The sequence below is a fragment of the Vanessa cardui genome, chromosome 16 (genome assembly GCF_905220365.1).
Source record: "Vanessa cardui chromosome 16, ilVanCard2.1, whole genome shotgun sequence".
Classification (NCBI taxonomy): Eukaryota; Metazoa; Arthropoda; class Insecta; order Lepidoptera; family Nymphalidae; genus Vanessa; species Vanessa cardui.
Window position 1 is genome coordinate 8710163 of NC_061138.1, and position 25227 is coordinate 8735389.

At 30.7% G+C, this 25227-nt stretch overlaps 1 protein-coding gene across 2 annotated transcripts in view; it reads left to right on the forward strand.

The window, feature by feature from the left end:
* Nucleotides 1–2893: 2893 nt before the first annotated feature.
* Nucleotides 2894–25227, forward strand: part of LOC124536492 (dual specificity protein phosphatase 22-like) — a 60761-nt gene continuing 38427 nt past the window's right edge. For both annotated transcript variants that reach the window (XM_047113048.1, XM_047113046.1), the window contains exon 1: nucleotides 2894–3339. In XM_047113048.1, coding sequence (XP_046969004.1) covers nucleotides 3319–3339 — 21 coding nt within the window. In that variant the 5' untranslated portion in view covers nucleotides 2894–3318. The remainder of the gene's footprint in view (nucleotides 3340–25227) is intronic.

Genomic DNA, 25227 nt, shown 5'->3' on the forward strand with positions numbered 1-25227 from the left:
GCATTATTTGTATAAACCGTAAATAAAAGTCCACTCGGGCAAAGAGGAAAATTGGAGCAAAAACTAAAAAGTAGTTTCAGAACTCTAAAGCTTATAAACTGTTCTATTTACATATCGTTTGTTCAATTTAAACATATCTATGTATTTAAAGAGACCAAATTCATTTAATAGTAATTAAAATTTGTATAATTTATAAAACATTTTTTTTATACAACTCATAATCAAGATTCAACGGTGACTATTAATTTAAGGAAGCAAGTTTTTCAAAGCGTCTGTGAAAAGATAATTAATCATTTCTTAATCAAAACTTTTAAAGCGAATAAAGTTATTTCAACTAGTTCTGCAATGCTAACTTTTTTCGAGCTTTTAATGTGAGAAAAGTAATAAAGCACGAAAATATAAAAAAATATTTTATATTTAGACAAAACAAAAATTTATTTTGAAAAGACTTTGTTTTCAAAGAGACATCGATTTCAAATTTAGTCGAAAATTATTTATAAAAATATTACCAACCATTTACCATACCATTATGTAAATGAGATGTATTTTTTTTAATAGGTATGAGTATTCTTAAATGCTTCAATGTGACACTACTTCGAAAAACAGTTGACCAAATTTAGTGGTAGATTTTTTTATGAAAGCCAATTTTATAGTTTTTTCGAAAAAATAGTTTTTATTAGCAATTAATTCAAACCTTATATATCAATCGAGGTATTTGCAAACACCAAAATTAGACCCGAAATTATAAGTACCTATATTGTTACTATTTACTAGTTTATTTAGTACTATTTGAAATAAAACTTTTTAACTATTTAAAGAACCTATTTTTTCTGTATGCCGACGCAAAGCAACGTCTGTCGTGGTCATCACGTATTGATAATTTATATTAAAAATATTTTAAACGACTCAAGATATTTTTATACATAAACGAGGACTGCCTGTTTATAGATACAGGTTGTATACCTGTATCTATAAACAGGCAGTCCTCGACTTACGTCGTTTCGATTTACCGTCGAACTATTTTGTGGCACTATTCCTCAAGCATACGTCATTTGTTTCGATTTCCTTTGTCACGAGGCGAATGTTATAGCAAGAAGAAAAAAATCTAGTATGTCTGCATCTAATTCGCTTCGATTTATGACGCGTATTTCAAGAACCTAACATGCTGTAAGTAACGAATGTTTGTATGGATTTTATTTCAGACGTGCCAACGTTTTATTATATATCAAACTAAATTTGAATTCCATCAAAATATCATCACAATCTTAGCATTTGTATTCGTTTTTCATTATTCGTTTAATGTATAAATTTAATTAATACTAAATATATTTTTTTGAATTCTTTGGAATTTCCCTGCTACGAAACCGTTAGCCGACAACCTAAATAGGTTTCTTCAGACTTCTCGGAACATTAACAACCCGCCTTACGACAATATCGTGTAATAAGCCCTAACTATCAACACCATTAAAATACAAGGCTTTTCTAACAATGCAACAATTCTACGTAAAACTAATTCTTAATATAATAAACTCGTAATTTAACAAAAAAAATCATCTTTTTATTTTCTTTGAAACTTTTCATCTTGAAAATGTAATTAAGTTAGAATATTAAAATTTTTCGATTTTCATAAGTGTAAGTAATCGAATTATGATCAATAGTATCAGATACAAATTTTATTTTATTTACATTGTTTCTGTTATATTTTATTTTTATTTCAATTTTATATATGTAAAATTAGCTCTCTCTATCTATGGTATTTTTCACTGGTCACTTTTCTCTAGACATTCAATTTTTTATTAATATATAATATAGCTAGTTGCTCGCCCCGACGTCCGCTTACTTCTCAACAATATTGTAGTATTGCTGAGCGGTTTATAATATTCTTCGATAATAGGCTATCTCACACTGAATCAGGATAATCTTTCAAATTGAACTAGTTCTTGAGATTTGCTCGTTAAAACAAACAAACAGGAACTTCAACAAGCTTTACAATCTATATCAATATTATAAACGCGAAAGTAACTCTGTCTTTCACGACCAAACCGATGAACCGAATTTCATGAAATTTGGTATAAAGCAAACATGAAAGGACTTAAGATACTTTCTTACCAAACAAATGACAACCGACACCCTAAAACGCGAGCGAAACCGCGGGCGAATACTAGTATCAGTATAGATATGAAATCTGCAAGATGGTCTAAGGCTAAGTTGACCTTGTTATTATTAGATTTATGTTAAAAACAATTTAGTAATAATTAATTAATATATTCCACATAAGGTAACATAAATAAATTTTAAAGGGTATAGTGCAATATATTTTATATATATAAGAAAAAAAGCTGATGTCGTAAAGAAACAGTTATCTGAATTTATACATAAATTTTAGGTCTTTGCTTTGACTCAATTATCGTGGGAATACGATAAGCGTCACTTATGTATATCTTACAGGCATCCCTTTACCGCAACTGCATGTAAAGGGGTGATTAATGAAAAATTAAAATACGATGTAGTTAATTATAATAATTGATTACTTCTCATATGGTATGCAAAGTCAATGAAATAGTAGTATCAAATATTTTTCGAGTATGTAATATATAAATCGGATCTTAAAAATGGTTTTATAATATGTATTGAAAAGGGTAAATAAATATCTATATATTTTTTAAATTTCAAATTTTTTTTTATAAAACACTAATTTAATATAATAAACGACGTCATGAGATTCAGTTTAATTGTAATGTAATTTTAAATATTTTATCTAACTATATAAAAAATAAAATAAAGCTAAAGCTAATATTTTAATAAAAATGGAATAATTTATAAATAAGGCCGACATCGACATAATATATATAGTGATGATACCATCCCTCGAAGCGTTATAGACGCAGTGACGCCGAGCTGGCAGTGACGCGTCGCGCGCTTTAGTCGATGCACGTATTTGCAAGCTTCTTAAAGTGCGCCTTATTTTCCTTCAACGCGAAAGAAATACGATCGATAACACAAAGCCGCGTGCAAAACAAAAACGTTAGCTTAAATCATCAAGTCCCTTTTTCGTGTGCTTATAATTTATCGAATTATTTTTGAGTTGTCAATTAGACACAGATATCGATGGATTCGCGTGACAACCGGCGTCAACAATGTAGCCATAGTGACGCGATGTTGACAGCTTGACAGATAACAATTTACCGTGATTATTTAAATTACAAAAGTTACGATGTCGATTTACTTTTATAAAATATGTTAAAAGTTGATTGTTGTTTATTGAAGATGTTTGTAGAGCATAATTGATTTTCGTAGCAAACATAAACGCGATCAAAAATGGGGAATGGCATGAACAAGGTAAGTTTAATTCAATTTTAGAAACAAATGCATTTTTGGCAAATTCTGCGGATGTGGCGAGCGCGTCGAGTTACGTAACGTTAACGTAGCTGCTACGTTCTGTCGTAGCTCGTAGCGTCAAAGTCCCGTAGATCGAACTTTTCGGCGCCGCGGCTATTACAATGTAAATGCAGTTTATACATATTGCAATTACCCGTAAATAGGTTTGTTTACTTAGATTTATGTTGCATAGAAAATAAAACGAAAAAACATTGTTTTTAGCGTTTTTTTACTGATAACTTTAATATTTTTTAAGTTATTATAATTTTATTTTATTACAGTATGCATTGCATTATATATTGCATATAATATCATGCACATTTTATTGCTAAATGAGAGTAAATTAACAAAACAAAGAAAAATTTAAAAAAATATTAAGAAATAAAGACGACAAGTTTCTTTAAATGTAGACCTCATTTTAAGAATAAAGTTAAAGGTGAATAACCTATAAAATATATATGTACTGGAACACGCATAGGCAATTGATCAACCTACTATTTATGTAAAAAAGAAACTTTTTTACATAATTATACAGCCGAGGTTAGTGGGTAAGTTCATTAACCTCGAAAAGTACTAATGGATATATGGCTTACCAAGTTATAAAATTTCCTGTAAATAGTCTGAATCTGATAAAGAATTAACTGTTATGTTTATATACATTAAATTTATTTGGCCTGTGGCAAGAACACGTAAATCTTAACCGAAGACTGTGGATTCAAACCTAGCTTCGAATATTTTCTTAAAAAACCCTTCCCTCCGATTGGGAGATTTATTTCACTTTTTAACTTAAGTACTTACAGATTCAAAATCGGTGATAATGTTTAAAGAACAATCATCAAATAATTATATCCGTATTACCCCAGATGTACCTGTTTTAATAATTTAATTAATATTTATTAGCAAACTTTATCTTTAAAATATGACGTTTTTTTATTAAATGTTTTCACGCTTGTCCTAACCAGTCTTAAGATTGAAATAGCAAAACAATGAAAAGCGAAAAAGTGGTATTTACAGATTACTTTAAATCACGTTAACTTTTCTCAGAAGAATCTGTTTGGCATTTTACATGTATTAAGAATAAAAATATAAAATAGAAAAATTGACAAAACATTAATTTTATTCATTTAATAAAAATATGACAACATTAGCGTGTAACAAATTTATTTTGACTATGTAAAAACTTTTTTAAGAACCAAAATGTTATGTGTGCTGTATTGATCGTCGAAAGTTCCTTCATTAGAAGCCAGTCCTGGGTGGAGAATCAGGTCATGGTCATAAAAACGCATTGTCATCGGAACTGAACCAACATGTATAATTTCGACTCTGTATGAATTATACAATTATATATATCTGAAGAAGCCTTTTTACGTCAGCTTGCAAGATGTGACTTAAACAAACAATTTCATTAAAAATTTGTGAATTGAATCAATTTTACAAAACAATACATCATTTAAACCTCATACAACAAACATTAATATGAAATGGTAATTCAATTATTTTATACATGAACGCCTGAATGCACTTGCTGTGATTCATAATAACATTAAAAATGCACACTGTAACTGTGTCATTCATACACAAATGTGAAATATCCTATCTACGTGGGAATTTAAATTAGATTATATTCTCAGTTACTTGACGTATGTCAAATATATACCAAAGACTATACATTATACAATTATATTAATTTTTAACGCAAAAATCTGTTACTACTGCCTTTGCAAATACTATTTATTATAATTAATACGAAAGTTACTCTTCACGTGTTAGATTTTTTCATGGTGACTTAACCATTACGTCACAATATTGTTGCTTTATAATATTTTTATTTTAATGTTATTAGATATTAAAAAAATATATGAAGCACAGTTAATATTTATGCAGAATAATGTATAGAAAAATCAAAGTACCCTCTTATTTCATATATATTATATTTATTTATTTAATATAAATGTTATCAATACAGTTCAAAAATAATTTATTTTAATTATTATTACTACATAATTGACTAACACATGCAATAAAAAATGTAAGCGATGTTATTTATTAATAACTAGCTGTGCCCGCGACCTTGGACGCGTTTGAATTTAACAAAAAAAAATTGTAGCCAAGTTACTCCCTATGATATCAGTTATCTGCCAGTGAAAGTCAGGTCAAAATCGGTCCAGCAGTTCCATAGATCAGCCGTAACAAACAGACAGACAGACAGTTACTCTGATCAAAAATTGCATTAGGCTGCAATAATATTTTTATTGTTAAATTCAAACACGTACAAGGTCGCGGGCACAGCTAGTATGGTATATATGTATGTAGACTATGTCCCCAGAAAGGCCAAAGACTCCTTTTTAAAATATGGGTGATGGTTTGTGTCCTATAGGTAGTTTTGTAAATATAAAATTTCCAAATAGAGCCGCTAGTTCAGCTAGTACATATACCATAAACAAGTTTTCCATTTTTGTATGTATGTATATATCTTTTATCTACATATGTGTAATATTCTAAAGGCAAAATCAAAAATGTTAAATTTAAAATAAATAGTTGGATTGTATTATTTTTTGGACATTTTCAGCTTAATTCTCTTTGACTTGGAATATTATATTTCCACTTCGGCTGTAAATGGAATGAAGACTTTTTATTTTAATTATTAACTTGAGATTTATTTACTTTATTAATCGGAGAATTATAAACGTTTGGCTGTTTTGGTTAGACAAAGGTTCTCGCGGAGAAATGTGATTGTTAAGTGAGCTCAATCCTTTTTTTTTATCCTCATATTTTTAAGGGGCCTTTGTAGGCAGCCTATACGTGGGCCCCATCGTTACACGCTAAATGCAAACAAAAAGGGTGGGACTAAATCAGTTTAAGAGTTTAATTACTAACATTTTAAAGAAAATAAGAAAAGAAAATTCATATATTTTGATTGCTGAAATACTGGAAGGCTTACTAAGAATAGAATTAAAACACCAATATTAAATAAATTTAAATTAAGTTCGCATTTTAGTGTTTCTCTCAAACTATGGTTACGGACACATGCCGACAACAAGTGTGAAACATCTTCTAATACACCACATACTTCACAATTCGGAGTTTCACTTTTTCTCATCAGATGCTTATACTTGCCTAGTGGTATGTGTCCAGATCTAAGTCTAAATGCTTGATTAACTTATTTCTTTTAATATTACTATTTACAAACCACGATATCCGAGGAGGCTAGGATTGAATTTTCCTATACCAAATCCCCTTAAGAAGCGATATCTCATTAAAGTACTCATTCCAAATTTTAACACAAATAATTTTGAAATTTGCAAAAACTTCAATATAGTGTGGTTTATTATGATAGCTCCATCCTTTATTTTATACATAATGGATAAAAATATATTTTACGATATATAGAGAACAATATTTATTTAATATACTTTAAATTGACATAAACACCGGCGAGGGAAATAAGATGGCTTGTTCCTGCTACAAAAGACATAATAATGTAAGTTGGAAATGGAGACAAGTGTTTTAGGATTTTCCGTTGTGGGTCCGGCCTTTAACACTTTTCCCTGATTTGAGACGGGGTCAATGTGTCAACGCATGTAACAACCCACAATATGGTTCCCGGTCCTCGTTTGACCACTGACAGTTTGTAAGGCCTTTTACGTTCAACACGACTATGTACAGAGAGATCATTAGGAGCAGGAGATTTGAGTGTGGAGACATCTTTTTTTCTTCGACTCAAATAATGTTGTGTAACGTTAACCAATGTCGTATCTCATAGTTACCCGGATATAAGCAACCAGATTTATTGTCTTCGTAATAAAATTAATTGGTACACTAATATTACAATTTGATGTATAAATTATTAATTAATTATAGTTAATATAATACCAATTTGTGCTTTTCCATCGAAAAAAAATAATTATTTATCATCATTCGTACCTTCTTAATTGCTGCAACTATAACAATAAATAATTTTATTAAATACTCCATGGTTGAACAATTATGTTTTATATCAAATCAATTTCAACACCTACGCGTACAATTTAAATTGTTAATTTGAATTTCGGCATTTGCCTAATCGAGTTAGTCTGTTCTAGATTTCAACAAAAAAACAAGTCAATGATTAAAATTTACATCTGGCGCGGACTTTGACTAAGATTTTATCAAATCCGAAAACTGATTAGTAAAATCTATATATCTAGTAATGGTTAGCTATTACTTTAACATACCTAACACTAAGTACATATTGAACATAACAACTCCAACATGAATGATTTGGTTAGGACTGGAATACAAGAGAATAATTAACATATTAGGTGTTGTTTGACAGGTGTTAGGCATAGAGGTAGTGGTAGTATTTCCTACCTTAGGGTTAAGCTTAATTTAACCTTTTTTTAGCCGAGAAAGAACAACAGACATACAAACATTATAGTGTTACTTCTCATTTGTGTTTTTAAATTTAAAAAGTCTGCATTATTTCATAAAAATATATAATATGTCGTCGAGAGCTGAGATGGATGGAGAGATGAGTGGTTAGAACGCGTGCATCTTAACCGATGATTGCGGGTTCAAACCCAGGCAAGCACCACTATATATATGTGCTTAATTGTGTTTATAATTCATCTCATGCTCGGCGGTGAAAGAAAACATCGTGAGGAAACCTGCATGTGTCTAATTTCATCGAAATTCTGCCACATGTGCATTCCACCAACCCGCATTGGAACAGCGTGGTGGAATACGTTCCAAACCCTCTCCTTAATGGAAGAGGAGGCCTTATCTCAGCAGTGATAAATTTACAGGCTGTTACTTCACTTTACTTTTTTATTTTTTTTTGTCTGTTGATATTGCCGACTAACGAATCTGTCAAATCAAGTTTTTATGTATCACTTATTATTTTGGCAACGTTCCCTTAGAAAGCACCTGGCAATTTTCTGTCTTGTTTGCGTCGGCATTTCAAAAAATCTAAAAATTATACAACCTGCAATCATCCTTTATAATATTTTTATGGTCGTCCTTACATTATAACCTAAAGTCTTATAGAAAGCTTCATATTAGGTTGTAGCTTGGCTTAGTAGTCTTTATGTGACACCGTGAAACACATACAAACACAAATGGAGGTAAACTTATGTTTGCTTATTTATAATATTATTATAATATATAGTAATTATATTGTTAAATACAGATTGGTACGGTATCTTTAAATGTATGGAGTATGAAATAATTTCACCATTGTTCTCGCAAAACAAAACAGTAGGTAGATGAAAGATGAGTATTTATTTTAATAAGCAACCTTTCTTTAAAGAACAATTACTAGAGGAAAAAAAGTATGCTTGACGAAAAAAATGGTCTAATTAAAAATAGCTTTTCTTCATTTAAAAAGACTTTTATAAATAAATATTTCCCGAGAGACTTTATGAGGTATACTTGATACCTCATAAAAACACTTTATGCGCCGTTCGCGCGCAATTGACTATTTTATAGTTTTTGAAAGATGCTTTAAATGTTTTCTAAAATGCTAATGTATTACTGATTTCATTTTAATAAAATAAACTACCTTATTGATCGTTTCTTATGTCTATTATGAAACGGCTGCTAAGGATTATGGCGACCGACTGTAATTTAATAAACAATATTTTTTTTGACAATTTACGCTATTTTATCCAAAAATTTCGGAGCTATTATTACGTGGTCTTATTATAAAGATTAAAATGGAACTTCATGATGTAGATATTCGTCATTGACCTCTCACACTCGATTGGGCGTTACCGAAAAATATTCCATGTGGAAATAATTGCTGATCGTCAGCCTAAAATTTGTTCAAAAATATTAAAAAATCTTTTCTGAAAAATATGCAGAATTGCCCTTAGTAGGGTGTCACCACAGAAATCTATTACCTTATTATTTAGATTTCTGTGGGTGTCACGTAATATGACAATGTAAATAAAATAAGTTCTTTTTCTGTTTTTGGGATAAAATGCTAGATTTTAAAAAAGATCTTAAAAACTTAAACAGAAAAAATAATCTATTTCACGTAGGTATATATGACTTCAACTAATAATTAACGCTTCTATTCTTTTTTGTTACATTTGTGACCAATAAATATTTCCTCATAATGATGTCAAGTGTCATAAAATCCAAGGTGTAGCGTTCCTTTGACTTTAATTAATTTTGATTCATTCACACTGTAAAGCGAATATAATTATATAGAGTGTTGCTGTCTAGCGTTGGAATAGCCGAGTGACTTGTTAACCTAATCTACTAAATGATCGTAATTAAATTTCTAGCGTCTATTTATTCAATTTAAGTTTTTACTATTAAATGAAAAACTAAAACTATATAGCATCAGAATTTTTTGTCGTTACAAACCTTATTTAATAAAATTTATATGAACACATAGAGCCAATTATATAGATATAGTTGTAGAATGCGTCAAATTAGGTGATAATTTCATCATCAACCAATGCACTGTTGGACACTAGCCCTTTATTTTAGTTATCAAAGTGCGGCAGAGTCAGGTTTTCCCTTTTTTAGCTAGCGTGTATCTGTTCTAGGATTTGTCTACTCCAATGGCAATCAGTCCTACGATATACGTTCAGCTCACTAATCCTGTAAATTTCGCAAGCCATTTTCGTGATCTTATTTCGCATTTGACCGCTATGACCTGTATGTCCACAAATCCTTTACATAAACTAGAATTTGTAGTCATGTTCGCACTGGTGTACACATTGCAGAACTATCTGTCTGAAAACTTTCGTCTTCCATCATTGCGATGTAGCCAACGTAAGGATTTGACGTTACCAAAGGTACCTATCCTAAACGAATTATTCGATCTGCTTTCATTGTATGACCTGGATCAGATTAGGTCAGCTCGGCACAAACAACTTCCACAAAATAATATTCATAACGAAAAACCGCATATTTTTCCAGGGATGAAAAATCACGAAATGTTAACAAAATTCCCACAAATTGTAGATTTAAATTAGTCATGTCTAGGCAGACAAATTCCAATAGTAATTTAAAGCAAACTTTTATACGAAGATTAGAATTGAATGAGTAAAACGTGAATTATTTGAGAAAAATGTATGACGTTAGAAGAAAATAGAGATTTTTCAATATAAGGGTTCCACGGATAACAAGAAAAGGCATTGTGCCCGCCAATAAAATAAAACTAGTTTTCGCTTAACAATGGATTATTTTCTGGTGTAAGCGTTATTGTTGATTCATGACCGTTACTTATCCGGTAAGGCGAACAAAGAAACTTGAGATTAAAGTTTAACAATTGCTTGCTTTACAATGTGTTGTACATTTTAAGCCATATAAAATGATTTCATTCATATCTGGCCATTGTTGTACCATATTTAACAATGAATGTTAATTAGTTATACTAGTGCTAATATTTAATACACGGTTGAAATTTATTTTCTTACTTAAAGTAAAACAAAAAATATAAATATAACACTAACGTATCTCTATACTAATATTATTAATGTGAAAATAATGCTTGCTTGTTTATTCGCTTTCGAAACCACTGAATTTGATGAATTATGGGTTGAAGCAAGATTAATCAGTAGTGATGGGCACACTGCCAGGACGTCTTGGTAGTATGTGCAAGCGATCCCATGACGTCCCACGATAAGACTGAGTGGGTACCGCAGGGTTTTTAATGAGTATTCCGTCGCCTTCAGCGCCGGCTAGGTCCACATAGCCAACACACCTTATGTGGGGGTCGCGTAATGCGTTGTTCCAGCTAAACAAGGTTGAACCCAAGGAAAAACATAGGATTATAATAGGATTATATCTAACACCTGACGACCTACCTCTACGACTACGATAACTAACATACAAGCATACTACATGTATCCAATTCTTTTTTTACAGCACCTGTTACAGTGTCTTATCTGAGATACTTTTATCGTTGACTTAAATATTCATTAGACCTATCGGTTTAATAAAACGTAACTTTTGATATTGTTTTCTGAACATCCCCCGAAAAAGTTACTGTATTATTAGTACATCAGTAGATTCTGGATTTTTTCCTAATATTGTGTCTTACGAAGTATTTGGGATAATGTGGCAAATATTTAAACTGTACAAAAAAGTCCGTTCGGTCTGTTTATAATCGTGGAACTCGACAATCCCTTCAGGCTGTTTTTTACAAAATTACTTCAAAATATGCTTACAACGATAATACTCATTTATTATTTTGATTAATTCATTAAAATTACGTTGATACTTGATGACTTCCAAAGAATATTATATAAATACGATAAAGGTACAATATAGTCATACGATGCAGAGTGTTTTCGAAAAAAATAGTATATTGGTTATTATTTAAAAATCTTTGTTCACAGTCTGACTACTAATTCGCTTCCAATTTCGTCGTGAAAATCTTGCATTTTATATACTTTTAAATAAAAGAAATTTATTAGAAAAAATACAGACGAATTGATAACCTCCTCCTTTTTGAAGTCGGTTGAAAACGTAGTAGCTAATACTTTTTCTGTTGATTATCAAATACTCATTTATATATATATATATATATATATATATATATATATATATATATATATATATATATATATATATATATATATATATATATATATATATATATATATATATATATATATATATATATATATATATATATACCGAAACTATGTTTTAAACTCATTTAAATTTATGGAATTAACAATTTTTTTCCCAAAAAATTGTAAAAGTAAATGAATACTTGGTATTTTCTAATTTATTTTGAAACATAATAATTTGACAATTTTTTATTTTAATGGCAGATTTTCTAATTTACCATTTATTGGAGAATCATTTAGAAGAAAGCGTGGGTAATACAACAACAACAACATGGGTATTATAATTTTGTTATCATCGAAAAAAATAATACTGTTACTATACTGTTAACTACACAGCATCTAATAAATAAAAAATCGTAATCATAAATTACAAGCAAATTGTTGTTTTGACTATAACAACTTCGATTTTTCATACTAACATATATTTTTCTTTTTTTATGCTTATGTGAAATAAACCGCTTCATTATTAATACACTTACAGTTCTGTTTGCAAATGTGACGAAATACTATTTCTACTGGTTTTCGATAATAATTGTAGTTCTGAAATTTCTTGGTATTACCTACCATCGATGCTTAACTGCAATGGGCCCTTCATATTAATGGGTTTACGAGAGGACTTTCACGACTAAGAAAATTAAATTGTTAACTGTTATGGATACGGCTCCCCTTGTGAATAGGTATACTTAATTTGCCTTCATGGCATAATGTCCTATAATAAAGTAATCAATACGATTCTTTGTGTTGTATTCGTGCTAACATCTAACGTAAAAGTATTTTCTTTAACAAATAAATTTAAAGCGATGAATTGTTCACTTTTAATTTTCCTTGTAAATTGTAATAATGTCGTGTTTGGTCGTGAAATCAATATGTTTCTACAAATTATGACGAACATTAACGATACTAGGAATAGCATAAGCTAAATACGTCTAGGCTCCGATTATAAGGGTTAAATACTTCTTTTGTGGAACAATGCTTTAACAACAGGATTACAGGAAACCTTTAAAAAAGGTTGAAGAGTAAAAATCAAAAGTTTGGTTTTATTGAGCCAGATGGCCTACTGGTTAGAACACGTACATCACAACCGATGATTGCGAATTGAAACCCAGGCGAGCACCTCTGAATTTTCATGCGCTTAATTAGTGTTTATAATTTATTTCGTGCTCGGTGAGGAAACCTGCATGTTTCTAATTTCAACGAAATTCTGCCACATGTGAATCCACGAACTGGCATTGGAGCAGAGTGGTGGAATATGCTCCAAACCTTCTCCTCAAACGGAGAGTAGGCCTTAGCCCAGCTGTGGAAAATTTACAGGCTGTTGTTGTTGTTGTTATTTTTGTTGGTTTTATTTGACTGTTGTGGCTATGTAGTGATACAGTGCTGTACCATTATTTTTCAAATATTAAATTAGTGATAACAGAAACATATAAATAAGTGTTTAAGTGAATATTCCTTTAAACGATATTTATAAATAAGGCCGTAAATAAATAAATGTCCCACCCTAAGTATGTGATGTTTAGGAAAGTATTTACGCTCCATTATTTTTAATGTGTATCATCATTCCTGTCGCTTCTCTGCAATCCGTGGAAGTAATTTCGTGAATAGGGACGGAAATATATAACAGGAAAGGGAAGCGCGCCATATTTGATTTAACCAATGAGCGCGCTCGGTGCTACAGTTGGCCGTCAGATGTTACCAACTCTATTTCCGAGAGGATATAATGTTAATGTTGTTTATTACCATAACCATCATAGTGTATCAAGTTTCACAGATGCGACTTCTGTGAGGCCCATTTTTATACGACTCATGATGCAAATTATCACATAGTGCTGTACGATGGATATTTTTCGCCTCATATGAGTAACTATTTTTATCAGTACTAGTTGTTATGAATATAAAAACTAATAAAAAGTAGTAAAACCGTCGACATTTAAATCTCATTGTCTTTGATTAGTTCTTGCGGTTTTGCTCCCGTTTTAGGTCATAGTGTTTAGGTAGGTCATCAGTTATTACGCATTAAAAAAGTAGCTAATACTCTTACAGTTCATTCTTTTTGAGCTCATTTGAGCGTGTCATTGTTGTATGCGTATACAGGCCCCCTAGTGGATTATATGAATTATTTGAAAATATGTTGGACAATGTTTTATCGAAATTATCTGGATCTAATAAAGAAATTATAGTTTGTGGAGATTTTAATATAAATTTATTGCATAATTCAACCACAAGTATTAGATTCAGATCTTTGTTAAGTTCATATAATCTGGTAAATCTGTTCTTAGAGCCAACTAGAATAACAGATTCCACAGCAACTTGCATAGATAATATATTTGCTACCTACATTCCACAACACAAAATTATTATTAATAACTTAAGTTCAGATCATTGTGGACAACAAGCGTTATTTAATTTTCATGTTAAAAAAGTAAGTACTTCTGAAAAGATAATGTTTGTTCCTTTGACCACAAGTCGTATTGAGAAGTTTAGAAGTAATATTATGGCTAATCTCCCTCACCTATATTTTAGTGACAATCCCAATGTCTTGTATAACAATTTATTCAAATTAATTAGAAACAATTTTAAATCCATATTCACTTCTAAAACAGTTAATACAAAAAACTTTTTAAAATTCAATGATTGGGCGACTATTGGAATTCATAAAAGTAGGCAACGAATGTATGAGCTTTACAATGAAAGGACATACAATCATAGTGCCACTTTTGCCAATTATGTAAGTAACTATTCAAAATTATTTAAAAGAGTGTGCTTTTTGGCAAAATCTTTAACTATAAAAAATAAAATTAAGAATGCACATGACAAGATAAAAATGACCTGGAAAATTATTAATTGTGAAACTCATAGAGTTGGCAGTTGCAACTCCGAATTGAGCCTGAATTATAATAGTAAAGTAGTAAATAGTCAAAAGGAAGTTGCTACAGTTTTTGAAAAATTTTTTGCTGACATACCAGTTTTCACGACTAAGTTACTTATTTCTTCTCCTGATTTTGCCGAGTCATTGATGAAAGAAAATGTAAGAGCTTGCAAATCTAACTTTAATTTTACCCTTGTAAACCCCAACGACATAATACGCGCCTTTAAGTCATTAGACATCAAGAAAACGGCTGATTTATGGGGTATTTCTCTAAAGGTGATAAATTCGATTATTGATGTGATTGCACCTTATCTTGCTTTAATATTTAATAGTTGTGTCCAACGTGGTATATTTCCTGACCTGATGAAACATAGTAAAGTTATTCCAATATTTAAATCTGGTAGTTCTTCAGACCCCAACAACTATAGGCCAATTTCAATTCTACCTACCCTAAGCAAAATATTTGAGAAAATAATTCTAAACCAATTATTAGAACACTAACAAACATAATCTGCTTCATAGTAAACAATTTGGCTTCACGAGGGGTCGCTCGACTACAGACGCTGGTATCGAGCTTATTAAGAATATCTATGAAGCCTGGGAAGAGTCACGGGATGCCTTAGGGATTTTCTGTGACTTATCCAAAGCCTTTGATTGTGTTCAACATGAGACTCTGGTCAGGAAACTTTATCACTATGGAATTAGAGAATGTGCGCTCGACCTTCTGACTTCCTATCTTAACAATAGAATTCAGAGGGTTGACGTTAAAGGAAAAAGGTCTCCTGGGGTCTCAGTTGGTATGGGGGTCCCTCAGGGATCAATTCTTGGACCTTTTCTGTTTCTCACATATATAAATGACTTGCCCTTTCTTGTTGGGAACAAACATGATATAGTATTGTTTGCTGATGACACCTCCTTAGTTTTTAAAATTAATAGAAAACAGGTACAGTACGACGACGTAAACAATGCTATAGCTGATATAGTACATTGGTTTAGCGTAAATAATCTTAAACTAAATAATAATAAAACTAAAATTGTGAAATTTAGTACGCCAAATGTACAAAATGTAAAAGCCGATGTACTCATCAATGGGGAATCGATGGATCCAATTGATTCTGCTGAGTTTCTTGGCCTTACTGTTGATGCCAAGTTGCAATGGGGCCCCAATATTGACGGATTGGCGAGTAGACTGAGTTCTGCGGCATTCGCGGTCAAAAAAATTAGATTATGTACCGATGTTGATACGGCTCGCTTAGTATATTTCAGCTACTTTCATAGTATAATGTCATACGGTATTGTGCTGTGGGGCAATGCAGCCGCTATCCATACCATATTTGTGCTACAGAAGAGGGCTATTCGCGCAATCTACAACCTAGGAGCTAAAGAATCGTTAAGGAATAAATTTAAAGAAATCAAGATATTGACTGTTGCTTCTCAATATATATTCTCTAATGTTATGTATGTACGAATAAATATTAATGATTTCATGAGAAAATGTGATACTCATAACATTGGTACAAGGAACAAACACAAACTTGTTACTCCTGTTACTCGACTACATAGAGTCAGTAACTCCTTTGTGGGGCAATGTATACGGTTTTACAACAGGATCCCAGAAAGCGTTCAAAATGCCTCTGTTGCCAAATTTAAAAAAATTATTAAGGAACGCTTGTGTGCAAAAGGTTATTATACAATTAATGAGTTTATGATCGATATCACACCTTGGGAATGATACGATCGCCTCCTGGCTATTTCATCTCATATTAAATTGTTTATTTATATAATACATAAGACAAACAAAAAAAAAAACCCGCTGAGTTTCTTTCGCCGGTTCTTCTCAGGTCAGGGTATTTTCTTTCCGAACCGGTGGTAGTGTTTCAATTGACCATCAATAAGAAAGTGTAATGCTTCTATATTGAATAAAGATATTTGAGTTTGAGTTTGAGTTTGAGTTTTCATTATATTTAGTACATTGGTTTGTTTGGAGTTCGTGAAGGAACAACAGACAGACAGACAATGTTACTGTGAAGATCATTTAATGAAAATCAATTATGTTTAAATTGTTTTAATGTTACAAACGTAAATATCAAAATATTATTATTTATTTTATTTTATTCAACGGTTTATTAAAATTTGCCAGATACAGTACAGATACAAATATATAAGTCACAGGAAATGTGCTTATCCCTATAAGAGATTTCTTCCAGCATACCCAGAAGAGTGAAAATAGACAGAACAGTGAAAGGTAGACAGGCAAGAGTTTACAAAATAGTCCAAATACTTTTCCTTTTAGTCATATGCGAAAAATTATAGCATTGTAACTTTATTTTTTACAAATTGAGTATTTTTTTAGAATTTATGATTTTGCAGTCTCACATGACGTCATTTAATATAAAAATTTAGAAGTGACAGTTGTTTTTATTTCGATTGTATGAGCGTTGGAGTCTTGCACTTCTGCATTTTCCATTTTTATTTTAGTTATGTATGTTCTAAAAAGATGACATTAAAAATGCAAAGAAAAATATATCATGTTATTTTAAATAATAAAGTAGTTTGCCGCAGTGACGAAGTTTTCTACTTTGAGAAGAAATAATTAAATCAGTTTTTGCTAAAGCAAAGTAAAAAATTACTTTTAGCATATATTTAAAATAACGAACGTTCACAAAGTACAGGAAATATTTATTTTAATAGGAATAATATTTCCAAATATTTTATCACTATTATTACTAAATAAAAAAATTATAAATTTGTCTACATAACCAACTATAGTACGACACAAATTAGATGTAGCATCGGAAAATGCAATGGAATGAAAATAAAACCAATTATTGCCGATTTACACAACCAATAGAAATAGCTCCCTAACGCGCCATTCGACGCTATTCGTCGCTATAGATTCACATGTCAGAGAAAGCAAGTGCATGTAAATCGACGCGTCAAATTGACGAATATATTAGGTCATATGATATTACAAGTTATTACGGTTGTGCAAAAATCATATTCGCGTGAGAAATAAATATTGATAATTTGAGATAGCGTACTCAATTCGTATGTGATCGGTTTTACGAATTTTGCCGATGCGACATCTAAGTTGTGTCGTACTATACATATCAATATTTTCACTAATGAAGTGTTATTGTTGTTTTAATTTATATTGGATATCTTAAATAAACGGTGAAAAAATAGATCAACTCGTTTGCACTTTAAAGTTTATTAAATAATACTAAAATTACTGACAGTTTAAAAAATAAGAGGGTTCGTATCGTCGAAGTAAACTGAGATAATTTACTTATACGTAAGCAAGTTTTATTCACAAACCAAATGGAAAAAGACGCGGTATCTGATCACTATGTAATTAATAGACATTCTAACTCTTTTAAAACAATAATATTTTTATAATAATCTTTCAATATTCGGCTTAGTATAATGAGTATTAAATATCGATGTAATTTATGAAAAAAAATAGCTTGAATTTAATTAAGTAAAAATATAAGAAAATATAATTTTCTTTACAAAATAAATATGCCGAAGGAAAATAATAACTTGAGAGTTCAAAAATCATTGAACATTTTCACATCTAAGCGTTTTATAGATAAAAGTATTGTTACATTGGAGATGCTGACCAAATAAGCTTCAGACGAAAGATGACATTGATATGGCACGCAAGTGATCTTTGAAATTAAGTTCGCTTTAGTACTGCTTTATGAGAAAAATAAAGCTATATAATAAATTTATGTATAAATTACGTTTATTCTTGCTTACGTTATGGTAACGTAATAAGCAATTTCGTACTACAAACATTGCAGCATGTTATAATAAATTCGCCAACTATTTTTATATTCCAATTTTTTCTGAAAATATTTTATCATTTCGACATCGAAATCATATAATTAAAATCGTTTGAGCGTAGCTTAGTCGTGGACGCCTTTATATTTAAAAATATATGTATATTTGTTTAATTTATATATCATATTCAAATTTTTGTTTATAATGAAAAACAGCCGACCTATTTCATTGCCTTAAATCAATCGAATCTTAAACAAAGATTGGCGGTTCCAAATCCGAGCTAGTACCACTGAATTTTTATGTATTTAATTTTTGTTTATATACATATGTATTCTTGTCGTCTTGCGATATATGTTATAGTAAAATATATATTTGTAAGTTTTTACGTTATACATTTATCGTAAATTTAACACGAAATGTAATTAAGTAACATATTCTAATATTATGTGGTTATTTGAACAGAGTTTGTATCAAAGTTTCACTTGACATAAATTATTTAATTTGAGATGCTCTCGACTTTGTCCAGCCGTTTGACAAGGGCATATAACTTTTTCTCTCAACCATTAACATCTGTAGTACTTTGTAATCTTAGGGCGTTTCTACATACTATTATATTCATACAATCTTATTTGGTTATTAGGTCATATATAATAATATTAATAAAACCATTTATTACGTTTCTTTACTATATTAAACATAATTTGTGTGTTACATTATTACCTAATAATGTTACACACAAATTATTTACACATTTACGCATAAAATATTTTTAATAGATATTATTTTTTTATGGTAAATAGTAATACTTGTTGTATTTTTAACAAGTTACAACATAATACTTGGAGGTAGGGCTTTATGCAAGCCTGTTTGGGTGGGTACCACCCACTCATCATTTATTCTACCTCCAAATAACAGTACTCAGTATTGTTGTGTTCCGGTTTGAAGGGTGAGTGAGCCAGTGTAACTACAAGCACAAGGGACATAACATCTTAGTTCCCAAGGTTGGTGGCACATTGACGATGTAAGGAATAGTTAATATTTCTTACAGCGTCATTGTCTATGGGTGATGGTGACCACTTACCATCAGGTGACTCATATGCTCGTGCGCCAACCCATACCATAAAAATACATATAATATATAATACATTTAAACATTGTTTAAGGCTAATATTGTTAACCAAGACTACAGTTTTAAACAGGTAGGTAGTAGTATGCTATAGATACTTATATCTAAGTAAGGGGAGAGCCGGGTATATATAGATAGGGGGCTGTTTAGACCCAAGAAAGGTTTTTATGACACGAGGCCGCGCTCCTTCAGCGTATCTATCTTTATTCAATGAAAGCTTCAATCACTCAAATTATTTGAATCCCAAAGTGCCTTTTAAGAAAACTGCGAGAAGTGAGGTAAATGATGTAAATAAAAAAGGTTCGTCAAATATTTCCAAATAAAAAATATTTAAGTTAATTTTATTTAATTACTGTTGCCCGAGATTTCACTCGCGTTTTAGCGATTGTTTGTCACGTGTTAAGCAAAAAAGTAGTCTATGCCCTACCTTGGAGTTCAAGTTTCATAACAAATTTAATAAAATACGGTTCTTTGGTTTGGTAGTGAAAGAGAGACAAATAGAAAGAGTTACTTTCACATTTATTATATTTTTTCCCTTATTTACCCCATTTTACCCTGAGTGCATAGATTTATCGCATAGTTACTTGATATATTGTTATGAAACTAGAATCTAGTACAAGAGCTATTTAACATAGCTCTGCATACTGGCGTACTAGATTAGAACGTAATATGTCTTTGACGATCTATACGAGCTCCAAGGACTTCTAATAAATATTAAAGAAACATTTGATAGAACATGCATGGCAAGCGTTAATAGTTTTAACATATTATAAAAATCTATATATATAATAATATCAGTACACCGGATTTCATGGGTACGCCACATCGAGGTCCCGGGTTCGACTCCCAGCCGAGGCGATGTAGAAAAAGTTCATTAGTTCTCTATGTTGTCTGGTGTCTGGCTGTTTGTTGTACCGTCGTTACTTGTCGTGCTTGAGCTACTTACATTGGGATCAGAATAATGTTTGTGATGTTGTCCAGAAATAAAAAAATGTAGTGTCATATTGTTTCTTTTTTAAATGATTTTGATCTTCCAAATGGATCAGTTTCTTTCACACGAACGAATGTCCCTTATCTGCAGGTTGACAGGATGACAAGTAGTCTCATTGTAAGGTCACGCGAGCTGATGCATGTTACCGCTACATTTATCACGACAAAACGGCTACGTCATATTTTATATAGTAATGTTCGCCCACTGGTCAAAATTCGACCATAAACAAAATTTAAAATAACAAAAACAAACATAAATTAATATTTTCATAATGTTTTTCTTTTTTTTATTAATAAAGTAATCGATTGAAGATTTTAATGCTCGTCAATATAATCGAGTGTTGTACCTAATAAGCGAATATTTGCTTGTTGAATTTTACATTTTCTTCTAGTAAAATTTAAATTCATTATTACATGAATTTAGTACTGAATCTTTTTTATTAGTAAATTATTGTTCTGTTTGAACAAGAAATAAAAATATGTTACCCAATAATTTAAAGAAAAATCATTCGATTACAAGAATTATAAAAAATTATAATGCTTGCAGTTACCATAATATTCATTAGTTTGTTGTTATGTTTGGTTATTTGTGAAATTACTGTATTATGTTTATGTATAAGTCAACGCTTTGAAGGAATTTATTTATATGAGCAAACATGTTGTACGTTATGTAAGTCATCTTGTTTTGCTCCATGTACTCGTATATGAAGACGGCCAGCGAGTGAGCTCTACGAAGAAAGGATTTGGCAGATATTCGATTGGCCGCCTAACTGACGCCAGCTATCATTGGAAATAATTATGTTTGTGGATACGTTCTACTAAATGATTATGATTTTTCAAAATATTCCTTCTTCGTCATTCATTTTTACAATTTGCATAGAAACTTTTTTATCTTCTTTCTTTCAGGCTTAAGCGAATAAAAAAATCTAAATAATATCACATCAAATATATATTAATATGGATCGACTTCCGACCCGTCTGGCTACACAAAGATTCTGTAATATTTATTTCTCCATAACATGAATGACGATAGACAATTTATTTTTCTACCGACATACATAATGAGAAAAGTTGGTGTGAGTGCTTGTGTGCGAATATAATTTTCCTCTTTGTGAATAAATATCTTTGGTAAAAGTTTAAGTAGTAACTCATTATATAACTGCATTGCAGTACAAAATAGTATCAGGTAACCGTAGGGTATGCACGTCAATACGTTTATGTAATCACAGCGTTTAATGTCAGTAATGTAAAGTTTGATTGGATTTTAATTACGAGAAATAATATAGTTTTACGAGAGTAACCTTAGCCTTCAATTCGGTGTTATGACATTTGATTCAATATTATAATTTATATCACATTACTATTGCATATTATGAATATTGCATTGAATTGAATTTGCTTTATTATATACAATTATTATTGTAATTAGTTGATCAATAATTTGTAAAACTGTAATTAATATTATTTTATATGGCATAGCATTTAATACTGGCATGTAACACTTTTTCGTTTTTAAATATGATTGAGCTGTCATTAGAAAACAATTGGGCGATAGCGTGGCATTGTTACATAAATAAAATTTTAACAAAAAGAAAAACCGACTTCAAACAAAACACAATATTTTAAAACAAATGAATATGCACGAAAAAGTAATAAAAATAATTGCGTATTCAACATATTTTTTAGAGTCTTCCTAAGTTAAATGAAATGAAAAATATTAGACTACTTAAAAGTCGATTAACGATTATATCATGTAGTTATAGTTATTGGTATATTTGGAGCCGGTGTCAGCCACGGTGCTCTTGCCCCAACAATCAAAAGAAAGAAGCGATACGAGCCCCTTGATTGATCCAGTATATTATTGTGTAAAAGGTAATTTGTAAAAAACATATTTGTTAAAGTATTCTCGTATTGTTTTTTGATAGATATACTGTAGGGTTTTATTGGCTGACACCGACTCCAAATATAACAATAATTATAACTACATGATATAATCGTTAATCGACTTTTAAGTAGTCTAATATTTTTCATTTCATTTAACTTAGGAAGACTCTAAAAAATATGTTGAATACGCAATTATTTTTATTACTTTTTCGTGCATATTCATTTGTTTTAAAATATTGTGTTTTGTTTGAAGTCGGTTTTTCTTTTTGTTAAAATTTTATTTATTTTTTGATTTTAAGTGAAGCTGATGTTGACTAACTATTTTTTTTAATACGGATAGATTAAGCGTTCTGTTTATATGAGTCAGAAACTACTTCGAGGACAATTTCAAAGGAAACTTGCGAATAAAGCAAAAATAGACTTTCGAAAATGCGGACTTAATACGTCACGCGGCGTAAACTACAAGGATCCCTCGAAAGAGCTGTAATCGAACTCAGCAAAAAAACTTTGAAAAAGATCAACTATATTTCGTACATCATATGACATCACATCACATACACAGAATTCGATTAAAGATAGTAAGAAATTCTGCCCCATATCGCACCCTAACTGCGAGCCGTATAGGAGTTCCATCACTACATAGTATAAAACAAAGTCGCTTTCTCTGTCCCTATATCTTTAAATTTACGCAACGGATTTTGATGCGGTTTTTTTTAAAAGATAGTGTGATTCAAGGGGAAGGTTTGTGTATATAATACATGAACAATATAGTAAAGAAACACTGATAATTTTAGAAGTTTGCGATGTGATGTCGTAAGTAAACAAATTCTGTAGTATATTTAGTATCAGTATTGCACCCGTGCGAAGCCGGGGTGGGTAGCTAGTTGATTATAATATTCGACTATGATAATTACATAAACATAACCACATTACGGAAGGTGACTCAAATATCCAAATAACCTATAAATAAAAGATTCGACTGAGTATCGCTAACGTGCTCCTCAGAATTGTTCCGTTCCCTTCCGTTCCGTTACTTTGTCATGGATCCTGTGCTCAGAACCTTACCAAATTTTCACCAAATTACCCTTGAAGTATATATTTTATAATAAAAAAAGAATTATCAAAATTGGTTAACGTGATTTTCAGTTATTCACCTATTTGTCGCGCATATACATAATGCAAATTTAAGACTTATGTCGTTTTCATACGGATACCATCGTCGGAAAAAAATTTTAAAAAAATGGGACCCCACGGGAAGCACTACCTTTCAAACAAAAAAAAAATTATCAAAATCGGTCCACCCAGTAAAAAGTTATGAGGTAACAAACATAAAAAAAAAAAAAAAAAAAAAAAAAAAAAAAAAAAAAAATACAGACGAATTGATAACCTCCTCCTTTTGGAAGTCGGTTAAAAAGATAGAGAGATTGGGGCATAATTATAAAAGGATAATATTATTTTGGCCATCCCGAACTACTGAAATTACAATAGGTATAACAGATTCATATCAAATTAATAGTAGTATTGTTGCTTGACATGGAATAGTATTATATCACCAGACTATTAGGCATAGTCATTTAAAGGAAAGATACATAAAACTTAGATTAATTACACAACTACTCTTAGGTACGTTTCATTCATTCTTACATCATTATATTAAGTACAATCTTTACACCTGATTTATTTTTTAATTTTATCATCCATTGTCCACACATAAAATATCTAATTTTGTTGAAAGTTTTGTTTTTTTAAAGTTGTTGTTCAATTGCGAGTGAGAGTAAAGTGATTACGTTTTGATAGATATTAAGATCACAGAAATATCTTTAAGAAATGTTACAATTGTCTACAAAAAATTGCGATATTATATATAAGATGGCCCAGTGGTTAGAACGCGTGCATATTAACCGATGATTTCGGGTTCAAGCCCAGGCATACACCACTATATATATGTGCTTAATTTGTGTTTATAATTCATCTCGTGCTCAGCGGTCAGGAAAACATCGTGAGGAAACCTGCATGTGTCTAATTTCATCGAAATTCAGCCACATGTGCATTCCACCAACCCGCATTGGAACAGCGTAGTGGAATATGTTCCAAGCCCTCTCCGTTATGGAAGTGGAGGCCTTAGCCCAGCAGTGGGTAATTTACAGGCTGTTACATTTACATATATAAGATATTATATACAAGAGCCGCTTACATTCGTTTTAAGTGTATTATAGAAATATGATCTGAAGTCCACTTATTTTTTAAGCCAGTTACCTAATATCATGAAAAAGTATTCATTCGTCATTACATTTTTTATTCCTTAATATCGGTACTACGAAATTAGGTGAAGAGAAATTAACGACGACTAAATTACGACTGTTAATGTTTCCTGGAATACAATGCATTGAACATTGAATAAATAATTATTATAAGAAACATTTTAATTATAACATAACTTTAATGCTGATGTTACTTTAGTAATAATGTGAGTACAAAAATAAACACACAATTTGTTTAAATAATAAAAATAATGGCTATTTTCAATGAATGATTTTAACCAGAATGCATTCAAAATACGGCTTTATTGTTTGACATTAACTCAAAGTATTGTATTGCACAGGGAAGTGAGATTATTAGGCGAG